The sequence below is a fragment of the Eumetopias jubatus genome, unplaced genomic scaffold (assembly GCF_037043125.1).
Source record: "Eumetopias jubatus isolate StellerSeaLion01/CBP00866 unplaced genomic scaffold, mEumJub1_p1.0 scaffold_2, whole genome shotgun sequence".
Classification (NCBI taxonomy): domain Eukaryota; kingdom Metazoa; phylum Chordata; class Mammalia; order Carnivora; family Otariidae; genus Eumetopias; species Eumetopias jubatus.
Window position 1 is genome coordinate 66,738,113 of NW_028274808.1, and position 25,956 is coordinate 66,764,068.

The window sequence follows — 25,956 nt, forward strand, 5'->3', positions numbered from 1 at the left end:
AGTTTTTGATGTAGTGTTCAACAATTCATTAGTTATGTATAACACCCAGCGTGCATCACAATTACAAGTGGGGAAGGGGGTTTCCTGACCAAATGCTGCTGATACAATTAGTTATAATTTAGGAAAAAAGTAAAGATGAATGCTCACTTCTTTAAAAGATAAAAAGGAAATGTTAAAGGATTAAAATGTAATTTTATAAACATAAAGAAATGAGAAAGAAATGTTGGGAAATATTTCTATTAAATCAGCATAAAAAACCTTTCTAATCATAAAGGTGATATAAGGAATGAAACAATCTTCAAATTATTCTACACAAAAGATAAAGAATGCATTAAAAATTTGGGGAATGAACATGAAAAATAGCAAACTCCAAAGTTAAAAGTTGGAAGAAACAATAAACAAGCAATTCTTTTTTTTTAAGATTATTTATTTATTTTAGAGAGAAAGAGAAAGAGCACACAAGCAGGAGGAGGGACAGAGGGTGAGCGAGGGAGAGAATCTCAAGCAGACTCCCTGCTGATCATGTGGGGTTTGATCTCAAGACCCTGAGATCATGAACCAAAATCAAGGGTTGGTCTCTTAACTGACTGAGCCACCCAGCTGCCCCACCAAACAATTCTTAAAGGGTAAATCCTAATAGTTACCATATATATAAAAAAACCTTTTAGTAGTATTTGTAGTAGAGGATGTTGAAAATTTGCCAATTACATCTTGAGAAGAGTGAGTACAACAGCACCCTTAACAGTCATCATCATTTTCTGCTGCTGAGAAAGGGAAGAAACACGGCTGTTGACTTATTTTAAATGCTGTTGTCTTTTGACTTAAGCCTCAGATCTATTAGCTTTCCTTCTTTCTTTTCAATATGTGCTTTCACTATATTTCTAGCCTCTTTTCTTCAGACTTACTGGTGTAATTGACTTCCTTTGCTTTGGGCATTTTATCTTGACTTTCTTTGTTTTTCTTTTCCTGTCCTTATTCCTACTTGAATCTGTGATTGACAAGTAAGGCAGCATAATGTAGGGGTTTAAAGCACAGCCTCCGGAGTAAGCCTACCTGTTTCCAAATCCTAGTTTTACTAATTAGGGGCCAAGAGAAACTAAGGAGATTACTTAACATCTTAGTATCCACTGCTGTAACATGAGAGGAATTTAGTAGATTCTCTTTAGTAGATTCGTAGGTTTGTTATATGGATCAAATATGTCAATATTTATGAATTACTTGAAGCAGTATCTGACATATAATAACTACTACTTAAATAAGGATTAAAATGCATTTTTTTATATTTTGCATAGATAACCTGTGGTTGATTTTCTTTCTTTTAATGCTTACAATGTTTTGTAATGCAGAAGTGTTTATTATTTAAGTGTTTACATAAGCATATTTTGGTCATTCTTTCTTTCTTGATTTCTAAATTTTTATACTAAATAAAGATTCTATTGGCCAAACTGATAATTGGTTTTATTTTAACATATATATATATATATATATATATATATACATACATATATATATATTCCATATATAACTTATTTTCAGTAACAGCTTTATTGAAATATAATCTTCATAAAATTAACCCCTTTAAAAATTTCTAGCTCAGTGGTTCTTAGTATTTTCTGAAAATTGTGCAGCCATAATGGCTATCAAAGTTTAGAATATTTTCATCACTCCAAAAAAGACTCCATACTTATTAGCACTCATTTCCTATCAGCCTATCCCCTCAGCTCCTGGTAGCCATTAATCTACTTTCTATTTCTATGGATTTGGCCATTTTGGACATTTCATATAAATAGACTCATACAATTTGTGCCTTTTTGAATTTGGTTTCTTTGATTTAGCATAAAGTTTTCAACATTCATTCATTCCGTAGTATATATCAGTACTTTATTCCTTTGTATTGCTGAATAATATTCTATTATATATAAACATATCACTTCGTGTTTATCCATTCATCAGTTGATAGGTATTTGAGTTGTTATCACTTTTTGGTTAATATGGGTAATGCTACTATGAAGATTTATGTACAGTTTGTGTATAGATTTTTTTTTTTTATTCTTTTGCGTATGTGCCTAGGAATCAAATTGTTAGATATATGAGACTCTGTTTAAGGAAGTTTAAGTTTAACTCTTAACTCTGTTTAAGTCTTTGAGGAGTTGCCCAAACTATTATTCCAAGTAGGTATTCCATTTAATATTCTCATCAGCAATGTTTGAAGATTCCAATTTTCCCACAACCTCTTCAACAATTGTTACTGTCTTTTTTATTTTAGCCATCCTAGTAGGTGTGAAGTGGTATTTCATAATGGTTTTGATTTGCCTTTTCCTAATGACTAATGATGCTGATTATCCTTATATGTGCCTATTGTCCATATGTAATTCTTTTTTGATGGATATCTATTCAAATTCTTTGGTCATTGTTTAATTGGATTATTTGTTCTTTTATTTTTCAATTGTAATAGTTATATATGTGTGTGTGTGTATATATATATATATATATATTCTGGATACAAGCCCTTATACGGTAAATGATTTGTAAATATTTGCTCCCATTCTGTTAGAGATCTTTTCACTTTCTTGATAATATCCTTTGGGAAGCACAGGTTTTTAATTTTGATGAAATAGAATTTATCTATTTTTCTTTAGTTTCCTATATTTAGTTACTGAAATCTTTGCTCAGTTTAGTGATGAGCTAATTATTGAACAGATATTTAATTAAATGTATTGAATCAATAAGTCTTTTAGACTTGGCCAAGGTGCTCTATTTCTGTTTTGTGTTATGCACTCAATGCTCCCGTAGGCAGTTACAAGTCTGCCTTAGTCTTCACTTTCTGTCTGTGCAGGACCTCAAAGCCAATCAGAGATGAGAGATTAGGGATTCTTTTCCTAATTCTAAAATGTAAAAAAAAAAAAACATACACCTCTTTTGGGCATGAACGCAGTCTTTCACATTTTTATGGCCTTCTAGATTCCCAGAAATATGCAGATCTTTTCATATACCCCTATTGACATCCCATTTCTGCTTTGCCTTTTAAGTTTTTGTTTATTGGTTGTTTTGGTTTGGTTTGGTGCACCTATTGGTATCTCCAATCAGTATCTCCATCATAAGAAGCTGTAATGTTAAACTATCATGGTTGTTTCTTTTCAATAAAGGCCTTAGGGATAGAACTATTTATACAGACTGAGCTCAAAGACTTGCTCAAATAAAAAGAAATCACAAAAATGGAAGTTTTCAGTGGGCTGCTAGATAGGTCAAATGGTGACAGTTCTCCTGGGATGGGACCTCGGAGGAGCCCCAAGCCTTTCCTTTCCCCTCTAGTGTGTGCTAAGATGATGGTTTTCACAGCGGGCAGAATTACAAAGCTGATGGTCCAAGGCGTCCATGCAGCTGTGGAGAGAGGGATGCCCCAAATCTCTTTGTTCTTACTGAGATTCAACTATTTTTTGGAGTAAATGCTCTGTAGATTGGTGAAAGCCCTTTTTATCTATTTCCAGAGTTCTGAAAAGTTGATTCTGACAATTGCTGCAGTGTATTCATGGCCTTTATGGAAGAGAAGTTTTTCTATGTAGTCTTTGCTATTCCAGAGGTGCTTCCTGGTTTGACTTTGACAAACAGTGTGAGATTTTTTTTCTTTCTTTTTTCCAAAATGGTCACACATTCATCTCCATAGATTTCAAATAGTATGGTAAATTTGTTCTAATATATTGATTGTTTCTGGGGTTTAAAAATCATATTCTACCAATTTGGCTATAAACTTTATCTCTGACACCATACTGCTTTCATCATTTTTTTCTGGATAAATATATAATTAAAGGATATAAAAATTAATAGGCAATGATTAGTGTAAAGAATTTAATTAAGAGCTATTTATTTTAGCTACAAATAAGAAAAAAGTCATTTTACAGCTTTATTAATTAAAAAGGTATAGCCATCCCCTCTTATCCTCAGGAGTTATGTTCCAAGACCCCCAGGGGATGCCTAAAACCGTGTATAGTATCAAACCCTACATATATTCTATGTTTTTTCCTCTACATACATACCTATGATAGAGTTTAATTTATAAATCAGGCATAGTAAGAGGTTAACAACAATAATAATAAAATAGAAAAATTATAACAATATACTGTAATAAAAGCTATGTGAATGTGGTCTCTCTCAAGATATCTTATTGTACTGTAATCATGCTACTTCTTGTAATGATGTGAGATGATAAAATACCTCCATGATGAGATGAAGCTAGGTGAACGATGTAGACATTATGATTTAGTGTGAAGTTACTACTGACTTCCTGATGATACATCAGAAGGTTAATCATCTATTTCCAGACTGAGGTTGACTATGGCTAACTGAAACTGAGCAAAACAGAACCATGGATAAGGGGAAACTGCTGTAACTGAAATTAGAAAAAAATATGTGGAAATTGAGTTACTTTATATATAAGGTAATATAATGTAAATACTAAAATAGCTGTATGTGTGAGTGAAATTATACTTTTTTTAAATAAAACACGTCTTGAGACTATGATTATAGGTCTTCCAACTCTATCAAGACTAACAATGATCATTCTGATAATTTAAAAAAAATTTTTTAGTCTATGTACTTTGCTCCTGAATACACTTTTTTAAAAAAGTGAATTGTTAAAATACATTTTAAATACAAAGATCTCATTTTATTTCATTTTATTTTATTTCTATAGGACTTTGGAGATGATGGGTCCTTGTATATTACTAAGGTTACCACAACCCACATGGGTAATTACACCTGTTATGCAGATGGCTATGAACAAGTCTTTCAGACTCACATCTTCCAAGTAAATGGTAAGAAACATGGTGTTGATATCATTGCTTTATGCTTCACTATATATTAAAAGAATATCACAGTTGATTAGGAAGGCAAGACCATTTTTTTTAGTTTGGCAAGGCCTCAATTTTTGTTTTGTTTTGTTTTGAGACTCTGTTAATGTAAAACCTTTTTCAATTTTAAAAAACAGGTGGTTGAGTGAATAAATGCTATAAATTTTACCACTTTTCTCATCGTGAAATAGTACAGTGTAACTCATTCTCATTGGAAAATTAAAGCATAAGAAATTTAAATTACTTTTTGAAATTTAAATATCAATAAGTAGACAACCATATCAATTTTAGAAACTAAAAAAAATTAAGCATCTTGAAATTTTAATCAGATTATCTGGTTGATCTTATTAATGATATAAAAAACTGCTGTTTACAGCAAATGTTATACTCTAAATCGTTAATTTAATGGCTGTGAACATTGGCCATGTAGGCTGATATTCTTTTTTTCTTAAGATTTTCATTTATTTATTCATTTGAGAGAGAGAGAGAGAGCATGTGGTTGGGGGGGTAGGCAGAGGGGGAGGGAGAAACTGACTCTTGGGTGAGAAGGGAGCTGGACTCGGGCTCAATCCCAGGACCTGGGACCTGAGCTAAAAGCAGAGGCTTAACCGACTGAGCCACCCAGGCGTCCCTGATATTATTCTTTTAATCAGAGGGCTTTTTCCTTTTTCTGATTTAATTCAAATTGTAGCTATTTAGTTCAATTGATGATATAAGATCGTATGTATGATACATTAATTCACACTGATTCACTTCCATATTGATATATACATATATATATATACACACATATATGTATTACTTTATGATTTACTAAAAAGAAGCAGAAACTTACTTGGCTTGCCATAGGAACAGCAGATGGCTAGTGTAATTTGTATGAATTAAGAAGGGAGTGACAGATAAGAGCTTGGTGAGGTAGCCCGGGGTCAGATCACATGGATCCCTGGGGACCTAATTAAATATTTGGATTCCCATTCTAAGTGTAATGTGGGAAGCCATCAAAGTACTTAGTGTATAAAGTGGCATATTCTGATTTGTTTTAAAATGACTGGAAGCATTGAGATCTGTTAAAAAAATATTTTAATAGTCTAGGGAAGAGATAATGGTAGCTTAAAATATAGTGTTAATGATGAGGAGGTAAAGAGTGGTTAAATTTAGAATATTTATTGAAAGTAGATCTGATGATATTACTGAGGAATGGCATTCAAATATAAGAGAGAATTTTTTAAAAATAAACCCAAGAAATTTAAAGCATTTAGATATATCCTTGTGACATTAACCGAATATAGAAGAAGCACATTTGGAGACTGAGTGAGATTAATATATATATATATTTTTTTTTTTTTGGACAAGTTGACTTCAATATAATTTCTAGATGGAAATCAAGTATGCAATTTAGTATGTAAGTCTAGAGATCAGAGGAGAATGACAGCCTAAAGTTATATATTTAGGTAATATCAATGTGCATAAACTATTTTAAAGCCATACATTTGAGCTTGATGAGGTCACCTTAGGAATGAGTATAAATATTCATATTGAGGATTGAGCCTTGGAGCTGAGGTTAACAAGTGGAGAAAAGAAGACTTAGAATGAGCACCTTGTGATGGAAAGAGTGTCCTGAGAAATCAATTAAAAAATGTTGAAAAAAGTTTGAAAAGATTGGAGAGCTTATGGTCTGACTGTTAGAGGCACACAACAGAAGCAGATCTAGGCCTTGGTTTCTAATGCAAACCCAGCTGTAACTAGACATGAGTCAAGGTTTGGAAGGGAACTTTCAAGGAAGCCAGTGAAGAGAGCAGACAAGTTACAAAGAAGGTGATGCATGCTACTCCCAGTGGCTTCAGATGTTTGGATTTGGACTTTGGATACAGCAATTTTACCTGAGGATACACAATCTTGAGAGGACAGAACAAGTTTGTATTGGGGGGATGTTCTCTATCTAGCTGCAGCATACTGGGAAAATGGTTGTTGTTGCGAATCTGGTTCTTACCTCCCTCTTTGTTGTGATTGTTTACAGACTAATGGCCTCTTTGACAAGACTAATGCTCTGAGCTATTTGTTTGTTTTTTTGAGAGATTCTCCACTTTTGTTTTGTCTAACAATTAGTTCTATCTTTTATATTCACTCCCAGTTCTAGTTCTCTCAGTCTAAGGACCAGCTAGTTGAGTTCTTAGTAGTTTGTAGAGCAGTGCATGGTTCATGTTCTACCAGGATCAGAATCACATGAAAAATTCATTAAAAATGTAGAACTCTGGACTCCACCAGCACTTTCTGGAAATTGATTTGAAATCTGTATTTTGGCAAACTTCCTAGGTAATTGTGATGCTTGGTAAAGCATGAGAACCATTCCAAATAACTGTTCTTTAGGAGTTTCTTCTCCCCATTCATGTCTGAAGCAGGCTTCTTACATAACTTACTCATTTGCATGCTTCGGCTGGGAAGCCCAGTAAGAAGGCTTTGTGCCAAACTGCAGGCTTTTGCAAGATGTGCCTTAAACAGCCCTGGAGAAATGTAGCTTCCCTATTTCAACCCCTCCTTGTGAATGAACTGCTTCCTCTCTGATCTCAAGGTTTTTCTGAAGATGGAATGTGGGAATAAAGGAACCATGAAGTCTCAGCAACAAAGCCACGGCCATTGGTCTTAACATTATGAATTAATTTAGAGGATTTCAATATTAGCATTGACTGCCGCTGAGATCTAACGCTTTCTCTCTTCTAGAAACAGAGATCCCTGAACCTGGGAGTAAAACCCTTCTCTTTCTATTACCTCCTACTATGTTTAATCTGCTTCAAAATCCTTCGTTAAATGTTCTTAAGGCATGGGGTTTGCAAAGAGGGAAAATGATAATATTGCTGAGCATTGGTTGAGATTGAACAGAGAGGAACTGCAGTAGCTTGAGAGTGATGTTTAGTTAAAGGGGGGGAATTTATAAAAATCGCAGATATGATACTCTTTTATGCTGATGTGAATAATCTGGTAAAGAGGAAATGCAGATCATTTAAGAGAAAAAAGGGAAAATTGCAGTAGTCAAGTTTTTAAAAAATTGATGTAATTAGTACACACATGGGAGGATTGGTCTTTGGAAGATGAATAGTTAATCTGTTGAAACAGGGAGCAAGACAGACTGTTTGGGAACAGATGCTCAGGGTGGGAGCATGAGGAAATAATCCTCTTTGCATTGCTTGGATTTCTTCAGTGTAGTCAGGAATACCAACTATTGAAAGTGAGGAGTTTGTAAGAGCTTGTTTGAGCAGAGGAAGAGATATAAAATAATTATCTTGCAGAGCAGGAGGGTGATAGAAATAGCAGCTGGTAGTTGGTATGTCAGGCAGATCTCTGGGTGTCCTTGAGGTGATATATAGTAGTATGTTTTCCTTCATTTGTGGTTGGCTGTGCATTTGCAATCATAGAAAGAAGGGAATTGGGTTTAACCAGCATTTTATTTTGTCAGGTGGGTAAGTGGGAGAGAGACAGGCATGAGGAAAATAAACAAGTTTACAAAAGAATGATTATAATGATGGACCACAGAAGAAATGGTAAGGTAAGGAAAGGGGTAGGTAAGGAAAGCAGTGAGACCATGAGAAATGTGAAATGAAGTAAAATACTGACTGGTGTTTCCAAGTTGATCAAGTACCACTGGAATGGGGTACTAGAGAGAGCGAAATGCAGTACCTTCACTCAAAGCATTTTCTTAAGGTGTCTGGCAAATTTCTCTTTGTCAGAAACACTTTTAGTTAGGTCAAGTTTATACAAAGGAATGTATGAACCACTAAGGTTTGATAGGTGTTCAGGAAACCAGCTGTTCTAAATCTAACTTGCCAGTTCTAGTCTTAGCTGAAAAGGAGAAATGAAGTGAAGAATAACATTAATTCATCAACATCAACCACAGTAGATCAAAACCTTTTTCTACTGCATTTTTATCAAGGAGTGAAGATAATAAGTGCATTTCCAGGATCATCTTTAATATTTAAAGATGAAAAGCCAGAAAGCTAAATAGAAAATGTATTATATGTGTATCAGTCAGAGATTACCTTTGGGCACGATAACAGAGACCCCAAACAACAGGGGCTTAAAGAAGATACTGCTGTGTTTTTCTTATGCATAAAAGAAGCCCAGATGAGGTGCTTCAGAAGGCAACTCCATCATGTCATCATTATCCTTTGCTTCCCTTGCTGTGGTTAGAACATGGTTTCCATTCTCCATGTCATCCTATGTTTTCCAAATGGCAGTGGAAATTCCAATCATCATGTTCCTATTTCAACAAAAGGAAGAAAGAGGAAGGAAAAATAATGCCTGTCACTGAGAGAGCCCTCTTGAAATAACTTTAATGGAAGTACCAACAGTAACATCCATTGACCCTCTCTAAATGCAAAGATTAAAGTATATTTCTTTGGCCTTGTTATTTTGCCATCCACAATTAAGGGTTCATTTATTTACAAGGAGGAATAAATATTGGATAGGTAAGTGGTCATCTTTGTCACAAAAATGTCTGATGTATCAAAACATTTTGCAAAACAGTAGTAGAACAATGACACTTTATACTTAGAAATGGTAGGATTAACTGTAAAACAACAGCTGAACAAGTGTGATTTGCTAAACAAGGGATTTCTCCTTTTTTTGGTGTTTTCCTTTCCTTTGGCTTTATGGTGTTTCATATTTGGCATAATAACTTTAAGTGTAATTTTGTGTATAAATAAGTAGAATAAACTTGAGATCACTCAGAATTTTGTTATAGGCCAATAACAGAAGAATAGTTGGGAATGAGCTGTGACATACAATGAAAATACAAGAAAATGCAAATCAGATTAGCCAAATGGCACATTTATAGACCGAATAAATCTCTAAACTGGTTTGACTCATTTTCTACTGTTCATCCACCTTTCATAAAAGGTTAAAAAGGCCTCTAGAAAATTAAATTTTCTTAGAAAACTTAGCATATTTATCTGAACAATTTTTCAATTGTAATAAAAATAAAATACATCATCGATTACCATAAAAATCTCTGAAAATACCACAAGTTATTGGAATTTGTGAAAGTGTTTTTGAAGTGCAAAGTCTATTTAAATATCCCAGGGTGCAAGCCAAATAAGTCTATCAATAGCCCTGTTTCTTTTCAAACAATGCAAAATTAAATTATTGAAATATGAGAGTGCTTCTGTGTCCTTGTCAGAAGAAACATTATGTATAAATCAAAGGAGCTTGACTCTGCCAGTGGAATTCATTTCATGCTTTTCCTTTTCGTTTTACATAAAGCAAATCGTCTTTAGATCTTCAGCTTATGATACAGAATGTTTGAAATTTTAAAAGTCATTCAGTGTTTACACTACCCTCTGGGCAGAGAGCTTGTCCATATTCACAATAGACCCATAATGTATGCTGTAATTTCTCTCTCGTTCATATTGTTTAAGACCTCACACATAATATGAAGTGGATTGTTTTTTTTCTGCTCATGTCAGAAATGTGTGCACAAAATTGCTGGTCTTATAGGATGTCTATATAGAACACCCCAATTTTTTCTCCTTCAAAGTTTGAAAACATCAAAAAAAAAAAAGGCACTAGAGCCAGATGTATACGTACGGAAGCATCATCACCTTCTTTACTGACAAAGCTGCTTAGAGAAAGTGGCTTAGGTCTGGGCAACAATGCCTGCTTTGCCTTGCATCATAGACTTGAACTTCCTTCTCCAGGCACAGGCAGTCTTCCCTGCCAAGCTTTCTGTATAGCCAAAGTGCAGATGGGAATAAAACCTTGCTGCAAGCAGTAAGATCCAGAAAGCAGGTAGTGAGAGGCCTACCTCCGCCTTCTCACTCCTCCTCTCTTGATGAGTAGGGAAGAGATGAAAGAAAGAAAAGCCTTGAAGGTTACTCTGGCTCAGAGATTCTCTGTGGTTCTTGAGCAAACAGCATCAGCAACTTGTTTTTAAGGCAAATCCTCAGGGTGCACCCACAACTACTGAATCGGAAACTCTGTGAATGAGGTAGAGTGATCCGTATTTTAACAAACTCACCTCATGATTTTGACCAAGTTTAGGAATCACTGCTCTAGAAATGTCATTACCTAGAGACTTGAGAAGTGGGAGTATGTGGTCCTTCCTCATACACTTCAGCTTTATTCTCTTAATTTTGACTTGAACCTAAGCTCATAGTGATCTTGGGAAGTGGCTGTCTCTCAGGGGGTGGGATCAGCCAAGCATCAAATCGGTCATCCCTCTCACGAGGCCCGGCAGCAGATGGTGTTGGTGTTGATGTCTTGCCCAAAAGCCCACCTGGGCCTCCTCAACTGTGTGGATGTCCCCTGACGGCTTGATGCTAGAGGAACCTGTCCCAAACCACTCTTCTAAGAATTTTATTTGACACAGGAAGGTTTATCAGCTGGACTCAAGATAGCCTAGATGTGCCAGGGATTTAATGTCTCACAGGGACAGTCCTTAACCAGTGAGGGCCGCAAGTCAAAAAGAATCACTGTTTCCCACTCAGAGGGAAGATTCTATATGACTCTTTTCTTTCTTTTTTTTTTTTCTTTCTTTCTCTTCCTTCTTTCCTTCCTTCCTTCCTCTCTTCTTTCTTCTTTCTTTCTTTCTTTCTTTTTTTCTTTCTTTCTTTCTTCTTTCTTTCTTTCTTTCTTCTTTCTTTCTTTCTTTCTTTCTTTCTTTCTTTCTTTCTTTCTTTCTTTCTTTCTTTCTTTCTTTCTTTCTTTCTTTCTTTCTTTCTTTCTTTCTTTCTTTCTTTCTTTCTTTCTTTCTTTCTTTCTTTCTTTCTTTCTTTCTTTTTTTCTTTTTCTTTCTTTCTTTCTTCTTTCATTCATTGCTATTTTTCTTTCCTCCATCTTACCTTCCTAGTATCTAACTTGTGCTTCCTGGGATCACATCCCAAATCAGCAATATGAACTTAAGTTCTTTTCTCAGAGCTGCTTTTGGGGACACTCACATTTAGGAATGTCCTTACCTTAATAATAATTGTTGCCCTTTGGTAGCTCCCCCTGCAAGCTACTGGTAGGCACCATATGTTTGCTTCCAGAAGGCTTTGAAATATTGCTGAACATTATATTAATTCATAAACTCCAGAGTCTGAAAATTTTGTCTCTATTATTCCCCATGCTAAATTATGTCCAGTTACATTGTTCAATAGAGCTCTTCAGAGCTTCTGCAATTATGTTAAATCTTGACATCAAGACACTACAGTTATGTAATAATAGCAAGAGCATATAGATGCTCAAACTTTAATATATAATCTAATTATTAAATGCCCACAGAGAAATAAAACTTCAAAGATTAAAGTTTCAAAGAAATTAGTCCAAAGCAATTAATATACAAAATTAAAGTATTCTGCCCTTGCAACATAAAATCTAAAGAAAGTCCAAATGTTTTAATTACAAGTAAATTTCAAGAATCAGAATCTTCCCCGACTTCTTATTTTGTTCCCTTTTGGTGAGAGAGGTCCTTGAAAAGTTTATGGCTTTGGTATAACTTCAACATCTTTATCTTGGGCTGATTCTCATTAGACTTAAGTGTACCATCTTGCTATTTGTTTTCAAATGGTCACATCTATTCTTTATTATTTCCTTCTATCTTGCCTTTTGTTGGATTGCATAACTTTCAGAATTCTATTTTATTTTCAGGATTGGCTTGTTAGCTATATTTTTTAAAATGTAGTTTAATTTTTTAAAATGTAGCTATAAGCTATATTTACAATATGCAACTTTAACTTATTACCATATATCTTCAAATAATATTTTATTACTTCACAGTTAAAATAAGAATCTTAAAACAGAAATTTTAGATCTCTCCCTTTCCATCCTTTGTGATAATACTGTCAAATATTTTATTTCTATGTATGTTACAAACTCTACAATACGTTGTCTTATTTCCACTTTTAATAAGTAAATATCCTGGGGCCCCTGGGTGGCTCAGTTGGTTAAGTGTCTGACTCTTGATTACAGCTCAGATCATGATCTCAGGGTTGTAGGTTCAAGTCCTGAGTGGGGCTCTGCACTCCGCAGGAGTCTGCTTGAGATTCTCCCACTCTTCTTCCCCTCCTCCCTACTCACACGTGCACACTCTCTCTCTCTCTAAAGTAATAAATAAATCTTTAAAAAAATAAGTAAATATCCTACAAAGATATCATTTTTAAAAAACAAGAGACAAAACTTTTACCGTTTCTGATCCTCCTCATTCATTTATGTATATCCAAATTCTGCATTTTTCCTTTAGCCTAATAAACATCTTTTAACAATTTTCTCAGCCTTTGTGTAACGGTATTTTTTCCCCTTCATTTAAAGACATTTCTGCTGAGAAATTTCTAAATTTCTTGAAATTTAGGTAGGCAGTTTCTTTTTTTCTGTTTTTCTTTCAACATTTTACAGATGTTGTTGTATTATCTTCTGGCTTGTAGGCTTGTATGGTTTATAAAAGAGAAGTCAGTTATATTTCTTGTCTTTTTTTTAATTTTCCTCTGGATGCTTTTTAAGGTTTTCATTTTTCACTGGGTTGCAGCAATTTAATTATTAATATGCTTTGGTTCTGTTTTCTTTACTTGTATTTATCCTGTAGGGATTATTCAACTTCTTGGACTTTGGGATTTACATTTTTCAACAAATTTGGAAAAAAAATTGGCCATTGTTTTTAAGTAGATTTCTGCTTTCTATCTCCATTAGGAATTCAATTACAGATATGCATGACTCCTTGACATTTTTCCATAGGCCACTAAAATCTGTTTTATTTGTTTTCTTCTTCATGCTTTGCTCTCACTATACTTCAATTTAGATAGTTTCTTTTGCTCTGACTTCAAAGTCACAAATCTGTTTTTCTGCATGTGTAATTTGCCATTAAGCTCAACCAAAATATTTTTAAAGATATATTTCAAGTATTGTATTTTTCAATTTTGGAAGTTTCAGTTGGTTTATATAATCTCCATTTTCTCCTTAATTGTGTTCATTTACCCTTAAATATTTGAACCTATCTATACCAGGTATTTTGAAGGTTCATTTCATGGTCTCTGAAATTTTATATCTTTCTCTATTGATCAATATTTTTCTTGCATATGAGTCACATTTTCCTTCTCACATCTGTTTTCTGTTGTTTGCTTGTTTGTTTTTGTTTTAGATGATGGAAATTGGTGAGAGAGATTTGTGGGATTCCTTTTAGAAGTGTTGCTTTGACATTAATTTAACTGCATATCTGTTAGACATTTTTTGAGGCTTTCTTTTTAACTCAATTTGGGTATTTCTAGAGTAACCTTTAAACTAGGGTTCGCTTCACTATTTTCCTAAGATGTAGTGTTTCTAGGGTCTCTATGAGGTGTTTAATGAAGTTCCTTTAATCTGTTTTTTTCTATTAGGTCTCTCTAGTTGGGAGTCTGATTAATCTAACTCATATGTCATCTATCCTTGAGTAAGGTACAAGATACTCCAAGTAAGTATCTTGGAGCTTTGAAATTTATAGCTCCCTAGTAGTAGTTCTTTCTATAGTCATTGAACTTTGCCTGACTTTGTGGAGTTTCATCCTATAGCTTGAGCCAAAGCCCCAACAGTCACCTTATTCAGAGTCCTGTAGCTTTCTATCTCTACATATTTCTGTCCTTTCTGGTACTCTCCCTACAATTTCCAGGTCTCAAGATTTCTTAAATTCTAATCTCTTTTATTTCAGCAAGACCCCTCACCTCCTCTGCTTCGCATCAATGTAAACTAAATATCTCTAGGCAGAAAGTGGAGGCAATTATAAGCACAACCCATTTTTTTTTTCTTTTCCTTCGGGGATCATGATCTTTTGCTGATGGTTTTGCAACACTTGATAACGGTTGTTTCATTTTGGTTCTTTTTTTTCCTTTAAAAATTTTTTAAGGTTATGTTAATCACCATACATCACATCATTAGTTTTTGATGTAGTGTTCCATGAGTCATTGTTTGTGCACAACACTCAGTGCTCCATGCAGAATGTGCCCTCTTTAATACCCATCACCAGGGTAACCCATCCCCCCACCCCCCTCCCCTCGAGAACCCTCAGTTTGTTTTTCAGAGTCCATCGTCTCTCATAGTTTGTCTCCCCCTCCGATTTCCCTCCCTTCATTCTTCCCCTCCTGCTACCTTCTTCTTCTTCTTCTTTTTTTCCTTAACATATATTGCATTATTTGTTTCAGAGGTACAGATCTGTGATTCAACAGTCTTGCACAATTCACAGCGCTCACCATAGCACATACCCTCCCCAATGTCTATCACCCAGCCACCCTATCCCTCCCAACCCCCACCACTCCAGCAACCCTCAGTTTGTTCCCTGAGATTAAGAATTCCTCATATTAGTGAGGTCATATGATACATGTCTTTCTCTGATTGACTTATTTCACTCAGCATAACACCCTCCAGTTCCATCCACCTCATTGCAAAGGGCAAGATCTCATTCCTTTTGATGGCTGCATAATATTCCATTGTGTATATATACCACATCTCATTATCCATTCATCTGTCAATGGACATCTTGGCTCTTTCCACAGTTTGACTATTGTGGACATTGCTGCTATAAACATCGGGGTGCATGTACCCCTTCAGATCCCTACATTTGTATCTTTGGTGTAAATACCCAGTAGTGCAATTGCTGGGTTGTAGGGTAGCTCTATTTTCAACTTTTTGAGGAACCTCCATACTGTTTTCCAGAGTGGTTGCACCAGCTTGCATTCCCACCAACAGTGTAAGAGGGGTTCCCCTTTCTCTGCAACCCCGCCAACATCTGTCATTTCCTGACTTGTTAATTTTAGCCATTCTGACTGGTGTGAGGTGGTATCTCATTGAGGTTTTGATTTGGATTTCCCTGATGCTGAGCGATGTTGAGCACTTTTTCATGTGTCTGTGGGCCATTTGGATGTCTTCTTTGGAAAAATGTCTGTTCATGTCTTCTGCCCATTTCTTGATTGCATTATTTGTTCTTTGGGTGTTGAGTTTGATAAGTTCTTTTTAGATTTTGGATACTAGCCCTTTATCTGATATGTCATTTGCAAATATCTTCTCCCATTCTGTCAGTTGTCTTTTGGTTTTGTGGACTGTTTCTTTTGCTGTGCAAAAGCTTTTTATCTTTATGAGGTCCCAATAGTTCATTTTTGCCGTTGCTTCCCTTGCCTTTGACAATGTTTCTAGGAAGAAGTTGCTGCGGCTGAGGTCAAAGAGGTTGCTGCCTGTGTTCTTCTTCAGGATTTGGATGGACTCCTGTCTCACGTTTAGGTCTTTCAACCATTTGGAGTCTATTTGTGTGTGTGGTGTAAGGAAATGGTCCAGTTTCATTCTTCTGCATGTGGCTGTCCAATTTTCCCAACACCATTTGTTGAAGAGACTGTCTTTTTTCCATTGGAAATTTTTTCCTGCTTTGTCGAAGATTAGTTGACCCTAGAGTTGAGGGTCCATTTCTTGGCTCTCTATTCTGTTCCATTGATCGATGTGTCTGTTTTTGTGCCAGTACCATACTGTCTTGATGATGACAGCTTTGTAATAGAGCTGGAAGTCCGGAATTGTGATGCCGGTAGCTTTGCTATTCTTTTTCAACATTCCTCTGGCTATTCGGGGTCTTTTCTGGTTCCATACAAATTTTAGGATTATTTGTTCCATTTCTTTGAAAAAAGTGGATGGTATTTTGATGGGGATTGCATTGAATGTGTAGATTCATATTGGTTCTATTTATCTATGGCAAAGGCTTATCTGCTATACATATTCTATCATGACTTTATATCTCATAGGAACCACTTTTTTTTTCTTTCTCCAAATTTTTATTTAAATTGCAATTAGTTAACATACAGTGTAATATTAGCTTCAGGTATAGAAATCAGTGATTCCTCACTTACATAAACAGCCGATGCATCTCATAACAAGTACCCTCCTTAATCCCCATCACCTATTTAACCCATTCCCCCCACCTCCCCCTCTGGTGACCATCAGTTTTTTCTCTATTGTTAAGAGTCTGTTTTATGCTTTGTCTCTCTCTTTTTTTTCCTCCTATGCTCATTTGTTTTGTTTCTTAAACTCCACATATGAGTGAAATCATATGGTGTTTGTCTTTCTCTGACTGAACTATTTCGCTTAGCATAATATACTCTAGCTCCATCCATGTCATTGCAAATGGCAAGATTTCATTCTTTTTGATGGCTGAGTAATATTCCATATATATATATATATATATGGAATATTACTATATTCCATATATATACTATATACTATATATTACTATATATATATATATATATATATATATATCTACACATACACACCACTTCTTCATCCATCATCAGTCGATGGACATTTGGGCTCTTTCCATAATATGAATCTTGTTGATAATGTTGCTATAAACATTGGGGTGCCTGTGCCCCTTCAAATCTGTATTTTTGTATCATTTCAGTAAATACCAAGTAGTACAATTGCTGGGTCATAGGGTATTTCTACTTTTAATTTTTCGAGGAACCACCATACTGTTTTCCAGAGTGGCTGCAGCAATTTGCATTCCTACCAACAGGGTAAGAGGGTTCACAGGAACCATTCTTCAAAAAACTGAGAGGTTTTGTTAGTTAAAGGCATTTTTCTTATGACCCTTATTTGTAAAGCTTCTGAAAGTTAGTAGACATGGCTGATGTTGACAGCATCAACACTGTATGAAATAAATTTAGAAATTTCGAGTAATGCTTGTTTTGTTCTCAAAGTCCAGTACTTAATTCCGCCAAAAGTAGAGCAGGTACTCAGTAGTATATGAAGGGAGGAGAATGAACAACAATAATAACAACAAAAGGTTTTGTGTTGGCTGTGGTGAAATATGAGTCTTTCTATATAAATTTCTCAAGGCTAAAGAAATTATGCTTACTTGATCATAACTACCCCAAAATAGGTTAATTCTGTGATTATGTGTGAAGAGGAGACTATTTGTTATCTACCAAATAATTTTCTACAGTTTTCTTCAGTGATAGAGACCCGGTTTATGCCAGTTTCATAGCTACCCACCTAAAACTACCTTTCCCAGATCTCTTTGAGGCTAAGTATTGTCCCATGACAAGATTTTTGCCAATGGAGTGTGATAATAACTAATGTATTTAATGTCTGGAATTTATTTATTTATTTATCTATTTATTTATGACTTTATTTATTTGAGAGAGAGAGCACAAGCTGGGGGAGCGGCAGGCAGAGGGAGAAGCAGGCTCCCCACTGAGCAAGGAGTCCGATGTGGGACTCGATCCCAGGACCCTGGGATCATGACCTAAACCGAAGGCGGATGCTTAACCAACTGAGCCACCCAGGTGTCCCTAATGTCTGGATTTTAACATAAAAGGGAAGATATGTACTTTGCCTTCTCTTTTGCTCTGTTTCTCCTTATTGGAATATGGATCTGATAGTGGTAGCTGTGGAGATATTTTCAATTTAGAGAAAGGAAGTTATGTTTTAAAGTTAGCAGAAGAAAAAGAAGAATGTTCCTGGGTGTGGAAGGCTTAATAATGTCTTCACAAAAGATATTCATATCTTAATCCCTGGTTTGTGATTGTTACCTTATATGGCTTTTGAGGAGATTTACAGATGTGATTAAGGTGTGATTCACTTAAGGAGCTTGAGTTGGAGATTATTATCCAGGTGGGTTCTAAATATAAGCGTCCTCACACAAATGAGGCAAGAAAATCAAAGAAGGAAATAGGACATATAATAACAGAAGGAAGAGGTTGGAGTGGTTTGATAAAGGGGTCACAGTCCAAGGAATGCAGGTGGTTTCAAGAAGCCAGAAATAAGTGTATCGTGTAAGACTATTGAATCACAGACCTGTACCTCTGAAACAAATAATATATTATATGTCCAAAAAAAAAAGGAAGAAGATAGCAGTAAGGGAAAAAAATGGGGAAAAATCGGAGGGGGAGATGAACCATGAGAGACTATGGACTCTGAGAAACAAACTGAGGGTTCTAGAGGGGAGGGGGTGGGGGGATGGGTTAGCCTGGTGATGGGTATTAAAGAGGGCACGTTCTGCATGGAGCACTGGGTGTTATACGCAAACAATGAATCATGGAACACTACATCAAAAACTAATGATGTAATGTTTGGTGATTAACATAACATAATAAAAAATAAATAAAAAAAATAACCACCAATGGGATGCCTGGGTGACTCAGTCTGTTAAGTGTCCAACTCTTGGGCTCAGGTCATGATCTTGGGATCCTGGGATAGAGCCCCGAGTCCTTGGCTCCACACTCAGCAGGGAGTCTGCTTAAAGGATTCTCTCCTTCTCCCTCTGGCCCTCCCTCATGCACATGCTCACGTGCTCCTTCAAATAAATAAATCTTTTAAAAAAAATAATAAACTACCAAAATCACAGTATTAAAAAAAAAAGAAGCCAGAAATAACAAGGAGACAGATTCCCCCCTAAGACTCCAAAATGAACCAACCATGCCAGCATCTTAACTTTAGTTCATTAAAATTGTTTTTGGACTTTTGGCTTCCAGAAATGTAAGAGAATAAATTTTTGTTACTTTAAGCCACTACATCTGTGGTAATTGTTTCAGCAACACTGGGTTCTGTAACAAGATCAAGTACCAAACTAACCTTTCACCATCTCCAAGGACTTATATTTGGTTTAAGTCACTGTATTTGGGTCTCTTATAACAATTTAATCACGTCCACACTGTCAAGCCACCATACCATTTCATGACTACGTATCAGAAGTTATATCTTATTTAAGCCACTACTGTATTATCGCTCTATCACATCAGTTCAACCAGCATCTTATCTTTACTTATCAGGTTTATTGTCATTTCTCCTACAGTCCAACTGCAGATTGGTAGAGGGGCTCTATTTGATGCATTCAGTGATCTGGGATCCTCCTATCTATAGGCCACAGTATTATGTAAGATGATGTTACTTACACGGCCTTGTTACAGTTTGTGAACTATTTCTCTGAACTATGAACTGTTATCTATTCATGAAATAAAGTGTAGAAATTATTAGTAAGCTCAAAACTTTTTTTATAGTAATTGCATATTTCTACACCATCTATGTAAAAGAATCCTATTATCTGATAACTATAGAGGCTGAAGGAAAAAAAGATCTCCCAATCACAGATAGTTTGAGAATCACTTCCCTAAAGCCTCGGAGTCCCCTACTAGATCCTCTGTGTGTTTGTTTGTATTTTAGCATATAACAGAAGAGATAATAGTTGAAGGATTGCGTAAGAGACTTATAGGGTAGGCCTTGTAGAAGATAGCACTTTTGCCTACTTGCTAGTATTCACAATTAGTGCATTCTGTTGTAAGGGAGTTTGAGAAAGAGAAGCTGCCTCTGGGCTCAAAAAGAAACAGGAATACTTTTAGTGTGCATCTAGCCTGATTTTGCCATGAGAACACAATGCTCGTAAACTTTCTGGGAAAGACCAAATGGTATAGAGTGCCACCTCTTGAAGAAACCATTTAAGACAATCATATTGTCTCTGTGGAACAGGCATTTTTTGGAACCAGTGCCACATGGAATTATTTGCATTTGTGAAACCAGGTCCACAAGATTTCACCAAAGCCCCACATTGCTTCAGCTGATATAGCCTTTTGCTGATTCTGAAACTAAAATTGAGATTAACGTTTCTGAAAACTATGCCTTCAGGGGACTGCTGCTGACCTTAACTTTACTATGAGCTCTACACTGTGTCATTTCCTCAGTTTAGAAGGATTGCAGACCTTATGTAGTATTTATTTCTGTTACATTATTTATTTCAGAAGGGTTGGCCAACTTCATTATCATCTTAATTTGGACTCTTTCTTTTTCTTTTGCCAAGGCAGTATACTAGAAATAAGTGTCTTCCTTCTTTTTTTTTTTTTTTTTTTTTATTGCTCTCTGCTTTTGGGCCCAAACATTTTTGTTCTCGTGTATTTCTCTCTGTGTTGTCCTGTGGGATCTGTCACAGTGAGAGATTTGAGAATATTGCATCTGGATCTGCCAAAAACATTCACAGTCCAAACAAATATGTTCCACTTTCTCCTTCCTGATTCGAGTAATCCCACCCAGGGTTCTTCTTCCATTAGAACAATATCTAACCTGTGTCCAGACATGATTCATCATTATCTTGCCTAGATTCCTTTTAGCATATTTTCTCTTTGCTCTGTCTTCTCTCAGAGTCTTCATTCCATAGATTTCATGGTCATGTGCCCTTAGTTGCAGAGGATAGCTCCATGGTCTCCTGCAATAACTGTCATTTCGAAATACATCCAGGGATACTATGAGAATCTTATGCTGCTCTTCTCTCTAATATTTTTTCCACAATTGGTGTAAACCCCTGTTAGACATCTGTGAAATATTATTGTCATTTTTGCATATTTCCAACTTATTATGATCATTCCTATATTTGTGTATCCCCAACTTCACCTTTGTGAGGTCAGCTCATGTCCCTACTGTGCTTAATGCCACTCAGATTTAAAGCCAATTTTTGAATGCCCTTTGAAACACTAAATGTTCTGATTTTTGTGGCATCTTCCTATCCTGCTACACTTTCCCTTGCAAACTCCACTCCAGCTGCATTTAATGCTCTTTTTGTCTTTAAATATAACAAGCATTTGCAGTTGGCTATTCCCCCTGCCTGAAGATGCTTTCCAGATCCCCACCAGGCTCAGTTCCAACCTCCTTCAACTCTTTGGTTAAATGTTCCTTTTTTAATGAAACCTATGCAGACTACACAGTTTAAAATTATAACTAGTCCCCACCCTCCCACTTGAAGTCACTCTCAACTTTACTTATCAATAATGCTATTACTTTCTAATAACTTCATACATCCTAACATACAATTTATGCTGTTTTTTTCCTTATATTTTAACATCCTTGAAATAGGGATACATTCTGCAATCTAGGATTATAAGAAGCAATGTATCTATTAAGCTGGAAGCAATTTTTTTCTTTGTTATTGATAAATAATAGCATCTTAGGCTTAATTAAATAAGGCAAATTACTTATTAAATATGTTCATAGTTTATTTTTGGTCTTCCTTCACTCAAGGAGATTCCTGCTCTCTCTCTGTCTCTCTGTCTCTCTGCTTTTTGGTACCCAGAATGGTGCTATTTGCTGGATAAATACATATAAATAGATAAATAAATGTTTCCCTTTGATTCCTCGTTCTGGATCTTTTTGAGGAATCATTCTAGTCTGCTCTCTGAGATTTTTCCATTCTCCTCCTAAGATGGAGGGGGGACTACCTATGGTTTTATTAAATAGACAACTAAAACATTTCCTCGGTTTTTAATGATACCCTTTTTAAGAGCTGCCTGTTCATGACGTGCTCGCGTGCATGCATGTGTGAATGCACTGGACTTCAAGATCTAATTTTCCTTTTCGTATCAAGCTGCTCTGTCCTCTAAGATGTCCTTCTTAGTAAATCTCTTTTCCAGTTTAATCAATCTTTCTTCCTTTCTTTTGTTTTCACTTTCTGCTACTCATGTCCTGATAGAAAATGAAAGTATATTTTTAAATTACTTCAGTTCCTCCTTGACATCCTGAACAAACCTAATTCCTAGAGACAGTGGGGGTATGGAAATTGAATTTCCAAGTCAGGTTTTTAGTTGGCAGTAATTTCACTGGCAGTCATTTCTCTATCTAGCCCTTGAGATTTATTTCTCTAGAATAAAGATAAGATACTTTATTTTGCATTTGTCTATTAAAAAAAAAAATATATATATATATATAATCTTTCTTTGGGTCAAGACGCATTGTAGATCTCTGCAATCTAAAGCCATGATCAGAGTTTATATAATTAATGAAACCGGAGTACTCGTTACCACTAGCAGTGGGCTGGTGCTTAAGTCTTTGAAAAAGCTCCTTTTACAGAAGTTATCCCTGCAAGATTCCTCCTTTGTAACAAAAAGGTAGTTAATGGAATTTGGGTAGTCAGTTTAGTATTGCCTACGTAGGTATGCCGCTAATAATATAAAGGAGTGAGCCTTGAGCCGTACTTAGTGCTTTGTAATGCTAACGGGAATTAGCCACCTGTGCATTCGAGAAAAACAAACACAAAAACACTTCCTACAGTCATGGTTGAGAAACACAGCAAAAGCCACTTAATGATACATAAAAAAGGACTTACCTTTACTTTGGCCTTGATTAAAATACCAGACCAAAGTGCACCTGTGTAATTCAAAACTGAATTATGTTTGTGACAGCCTATACACACAGGGTGACCTGCTTCTTAAGGTCTGTATTTGTTAGACACAGTTCTGCCTGCATAAACACAGCTATTCATTTATGGGGAAAAAAGTCACCCAATGGGATCAAATCTAATTAGCCCATATTTATTAAAGCTTAAGGCCTAAAGCCACTTGCTAAGGCTGCAGCATATAGAAATCTACTTTCCTACTCTCTCTCTCTCTCTCTCTCTCTCTCTCTCTCTCTCTCTCTCTCTCTCTCTATATATATATATATATATATATATATAAATTCACCCTCAAAGCAGGTACTATCTGAGTTAGGTTACCCACCAGAGCCATTTCAAAAGCTGTGATTCCTCCTAGGAATTATTATGGGGTTATTATGTCAACCAAACTTTACTCTGTAAATTTGTCAAGGTTTCCTAAAGCATCAGATGTTGAGCATTTAAGAGATGGTATATAACCCGTTTCTTCCCCTCCTGATCTGATCTTCAGAAGCAATTGAGAGAAAGATAATGAGTTATATATAGGACAGAATATCATTGTGGAAAAGCTGCTTAGAGAATGTGTTTGAGATCTATGACAGTTCTTTAATTTCCATAATTTAATGTGCCCAGTAACTCATGAGCGTTGCTATAGACCTCAGCACCTGGAAATGAAGCTGACACCTGATTTTCCCCAGAGCAGAACAACACACATCCTAAAAAAAAGAACAACACACATCCTTTTTACAGATTGTCCCAAAGTATGAGAAGGAAGAACTGAATTAGCTCAGTCTTTCTTAAAGTATACCTGGCAGACACTGCATCCTTCCTCCCACTCGTGGACTTCTGAAGGTCTGGGGAGAGAGACAATCGTCTACGTGAATCAGAGTTGTAATAGGAGCAAATCTCTCAGGTAGATGACTCATTCTCAGATACGATTGTTTTTTATTCACCCACGATTGACTCAGACCTACATTTATTCAGCCATTCAGGTACAAGTGAATGTATTTATGGACTTTCATGGGTAAGTGAATGTACTAAATCTTATTTTTAAATGTTACAAAATCATCTTTCTTCATAAAATTATAATATGATTATATCGACAGGCACATTTAGATTAGCATGACCTAGTTTACTGGGCTGGTTTACACCTGTCCATAGAAGTGATATTCCATAGATTATTTCTGTGTATACAAGTACTAGGTAATGTTACAAAATACTCGTGAGGTGGCCAGCACTTAAAGAACACTATAATGACTAATTAATATAATGACACTTGTATAACAAGAGAGTCGAAAGAAGGTTAATGTGATAATGAGGCTTAGTTGATCTTAAAGATTTAGCATGAAGGAACTCCCAAGATAGCTTAATTAGATTTTAAGCACCTTTTGCAATTTGCATGTGTACTTGTTAATCCATATGTTCTAAAAATAAATTTTACTTCATTTAAATTAATGAATTTGTCTAATCTCTGCCCTTGTGCTGTTTTACTGTTATTGGTGATGGTGTTTCCCTGAATATTTCATTTGATATATGTATTAGTTACAATTTTTTCTTCCATATTATGCTTCCATTGCAGTTCAATTCAAAAGAGTAAGACGTTTTAAATTATGAAACAATAGCTTAGTATAATGCAGGTAATTACAACCAGTCATGACTGGACTCATTTAACTCCTTTGTATGTCATTTAGAACACTGTATTACACCATACACTATATCAGGAAATGTGATTTCATTATTTGATACCTGTGCCATTTTTAAAATTAACCAAATAGAAAGAACATTTTAGAAATTAATTTAACAATGAAACAGGACTTCATTTGTAGTGGTGATTCAGTTAATTGTAGACTGTTTTCTGGTGGCTTGGAAAAGTATAGAATTACATTTTCACCTTCTGTATTTAGGCTTTGATGAGTTTTCCAAATTAATGCCTCTTTATGCTTTTCTTATGAGTGGTGGTTGTAATTTGTTTACATGACTTTTGCTACCCAGTCCATATTTCTTTTACAATGCAATTTACTCTTATAGCACATTACTTCTTGAAGTCATCAGGGCCTGAGTGTGGGCATGGGTGAGTCTCCCATTTTCTCTGACTTCAGTCAGATCCATCTGCTAAGGCTTGATTCCTTGTTTATGTGCAGGTAGCCAAGAGCATTGCAGCTCACAGCAATCTCTTCCACCTTAGACATTCTGCATTGTTACATATTGTTTTTCTTTGTTTGTTTGTTTTGTTTTGTTTTTAATTAGAAGTAATTAAGTTTATTTTCATAGCATCTTTCTTTAGGGTCTTGATGTATATGGAGCTTTGCAATTAGATTTCTAAAGAACGAGGGTCATGTTTCATAAATTCTTTGCTTTCTCTGTAGGCTGAATTTTGTACTTTGCAGATAGCACACAGTAAGCAGATCTATACTGATCTATTTTGCTTGTTGAACTGGAAACATTTTTTTAATATACTAAAAAATAATCAGTTAAATGTTTGTTGGCTGATGAAAATTGGCCACTCTACATGTAACCATGGTATTTGTATCTCCATATACAGTTGAGCCTTGCATAATGTGGAGGTTAGGGGCACCAACCCCCTCATAGTTGAAAATCTATGTATAACTTTTGACTCCCCTAAAACTTAACTACCAATAGACTACCATTGACTGGAAGTCTTACTGATAATATAAACCATTAATTAACATATATTTTGAATGTTATATGTTTATATACTTCATTCTTACAATAAAGTGGGCTACAGAAAGGAAAATTTCATTAAGAAAACCAAAAGAGGAAAACCATAAGCAGAAACCAGATGTCTTCTTGTGAGTATCAAAGTGACAACAAAAAGATGGCAGAGGAGTAGGGGACCCTATTCCAACCGGTCCCCAAAATTGAGCTGGATATCTACCAAACCACTCTGAACACCCACAGAATCAGCCTGAGATGTAAGCAGATAGATCTGGATCTCTACAGAATATCACAGGTGGTTGGTTTCAAGGTTCGAAGTGGGGAGCTGTGAAT

General features: G+C 35.5%; 1 protein-coding gene across 3 annotated transcripts in view; it reads left to right on the forward strand.

Annotated features, from left to right (window-relative positions):
- Positions 1-25,956, forward strand: part of FSTL5 (follistatin like 5) — a 692,987-nt gene that overhangs the window by 487,191 nt on the left and 179,840 nt on the right. For all 3 annotated transcript variants that reach the window (XM_028104409.2, XM_028104410.2, XM_028104411.1), the window contains exon 7: positions 4,691-4,811. In XM_028104409.2, the coding sequence (XP_027960210.1) occupies positions 4,691-4,811 (121 nt within the window). The remainder of the gene's footprint in view (positions 1-4,690; positions 4,812-25,956) is intronic.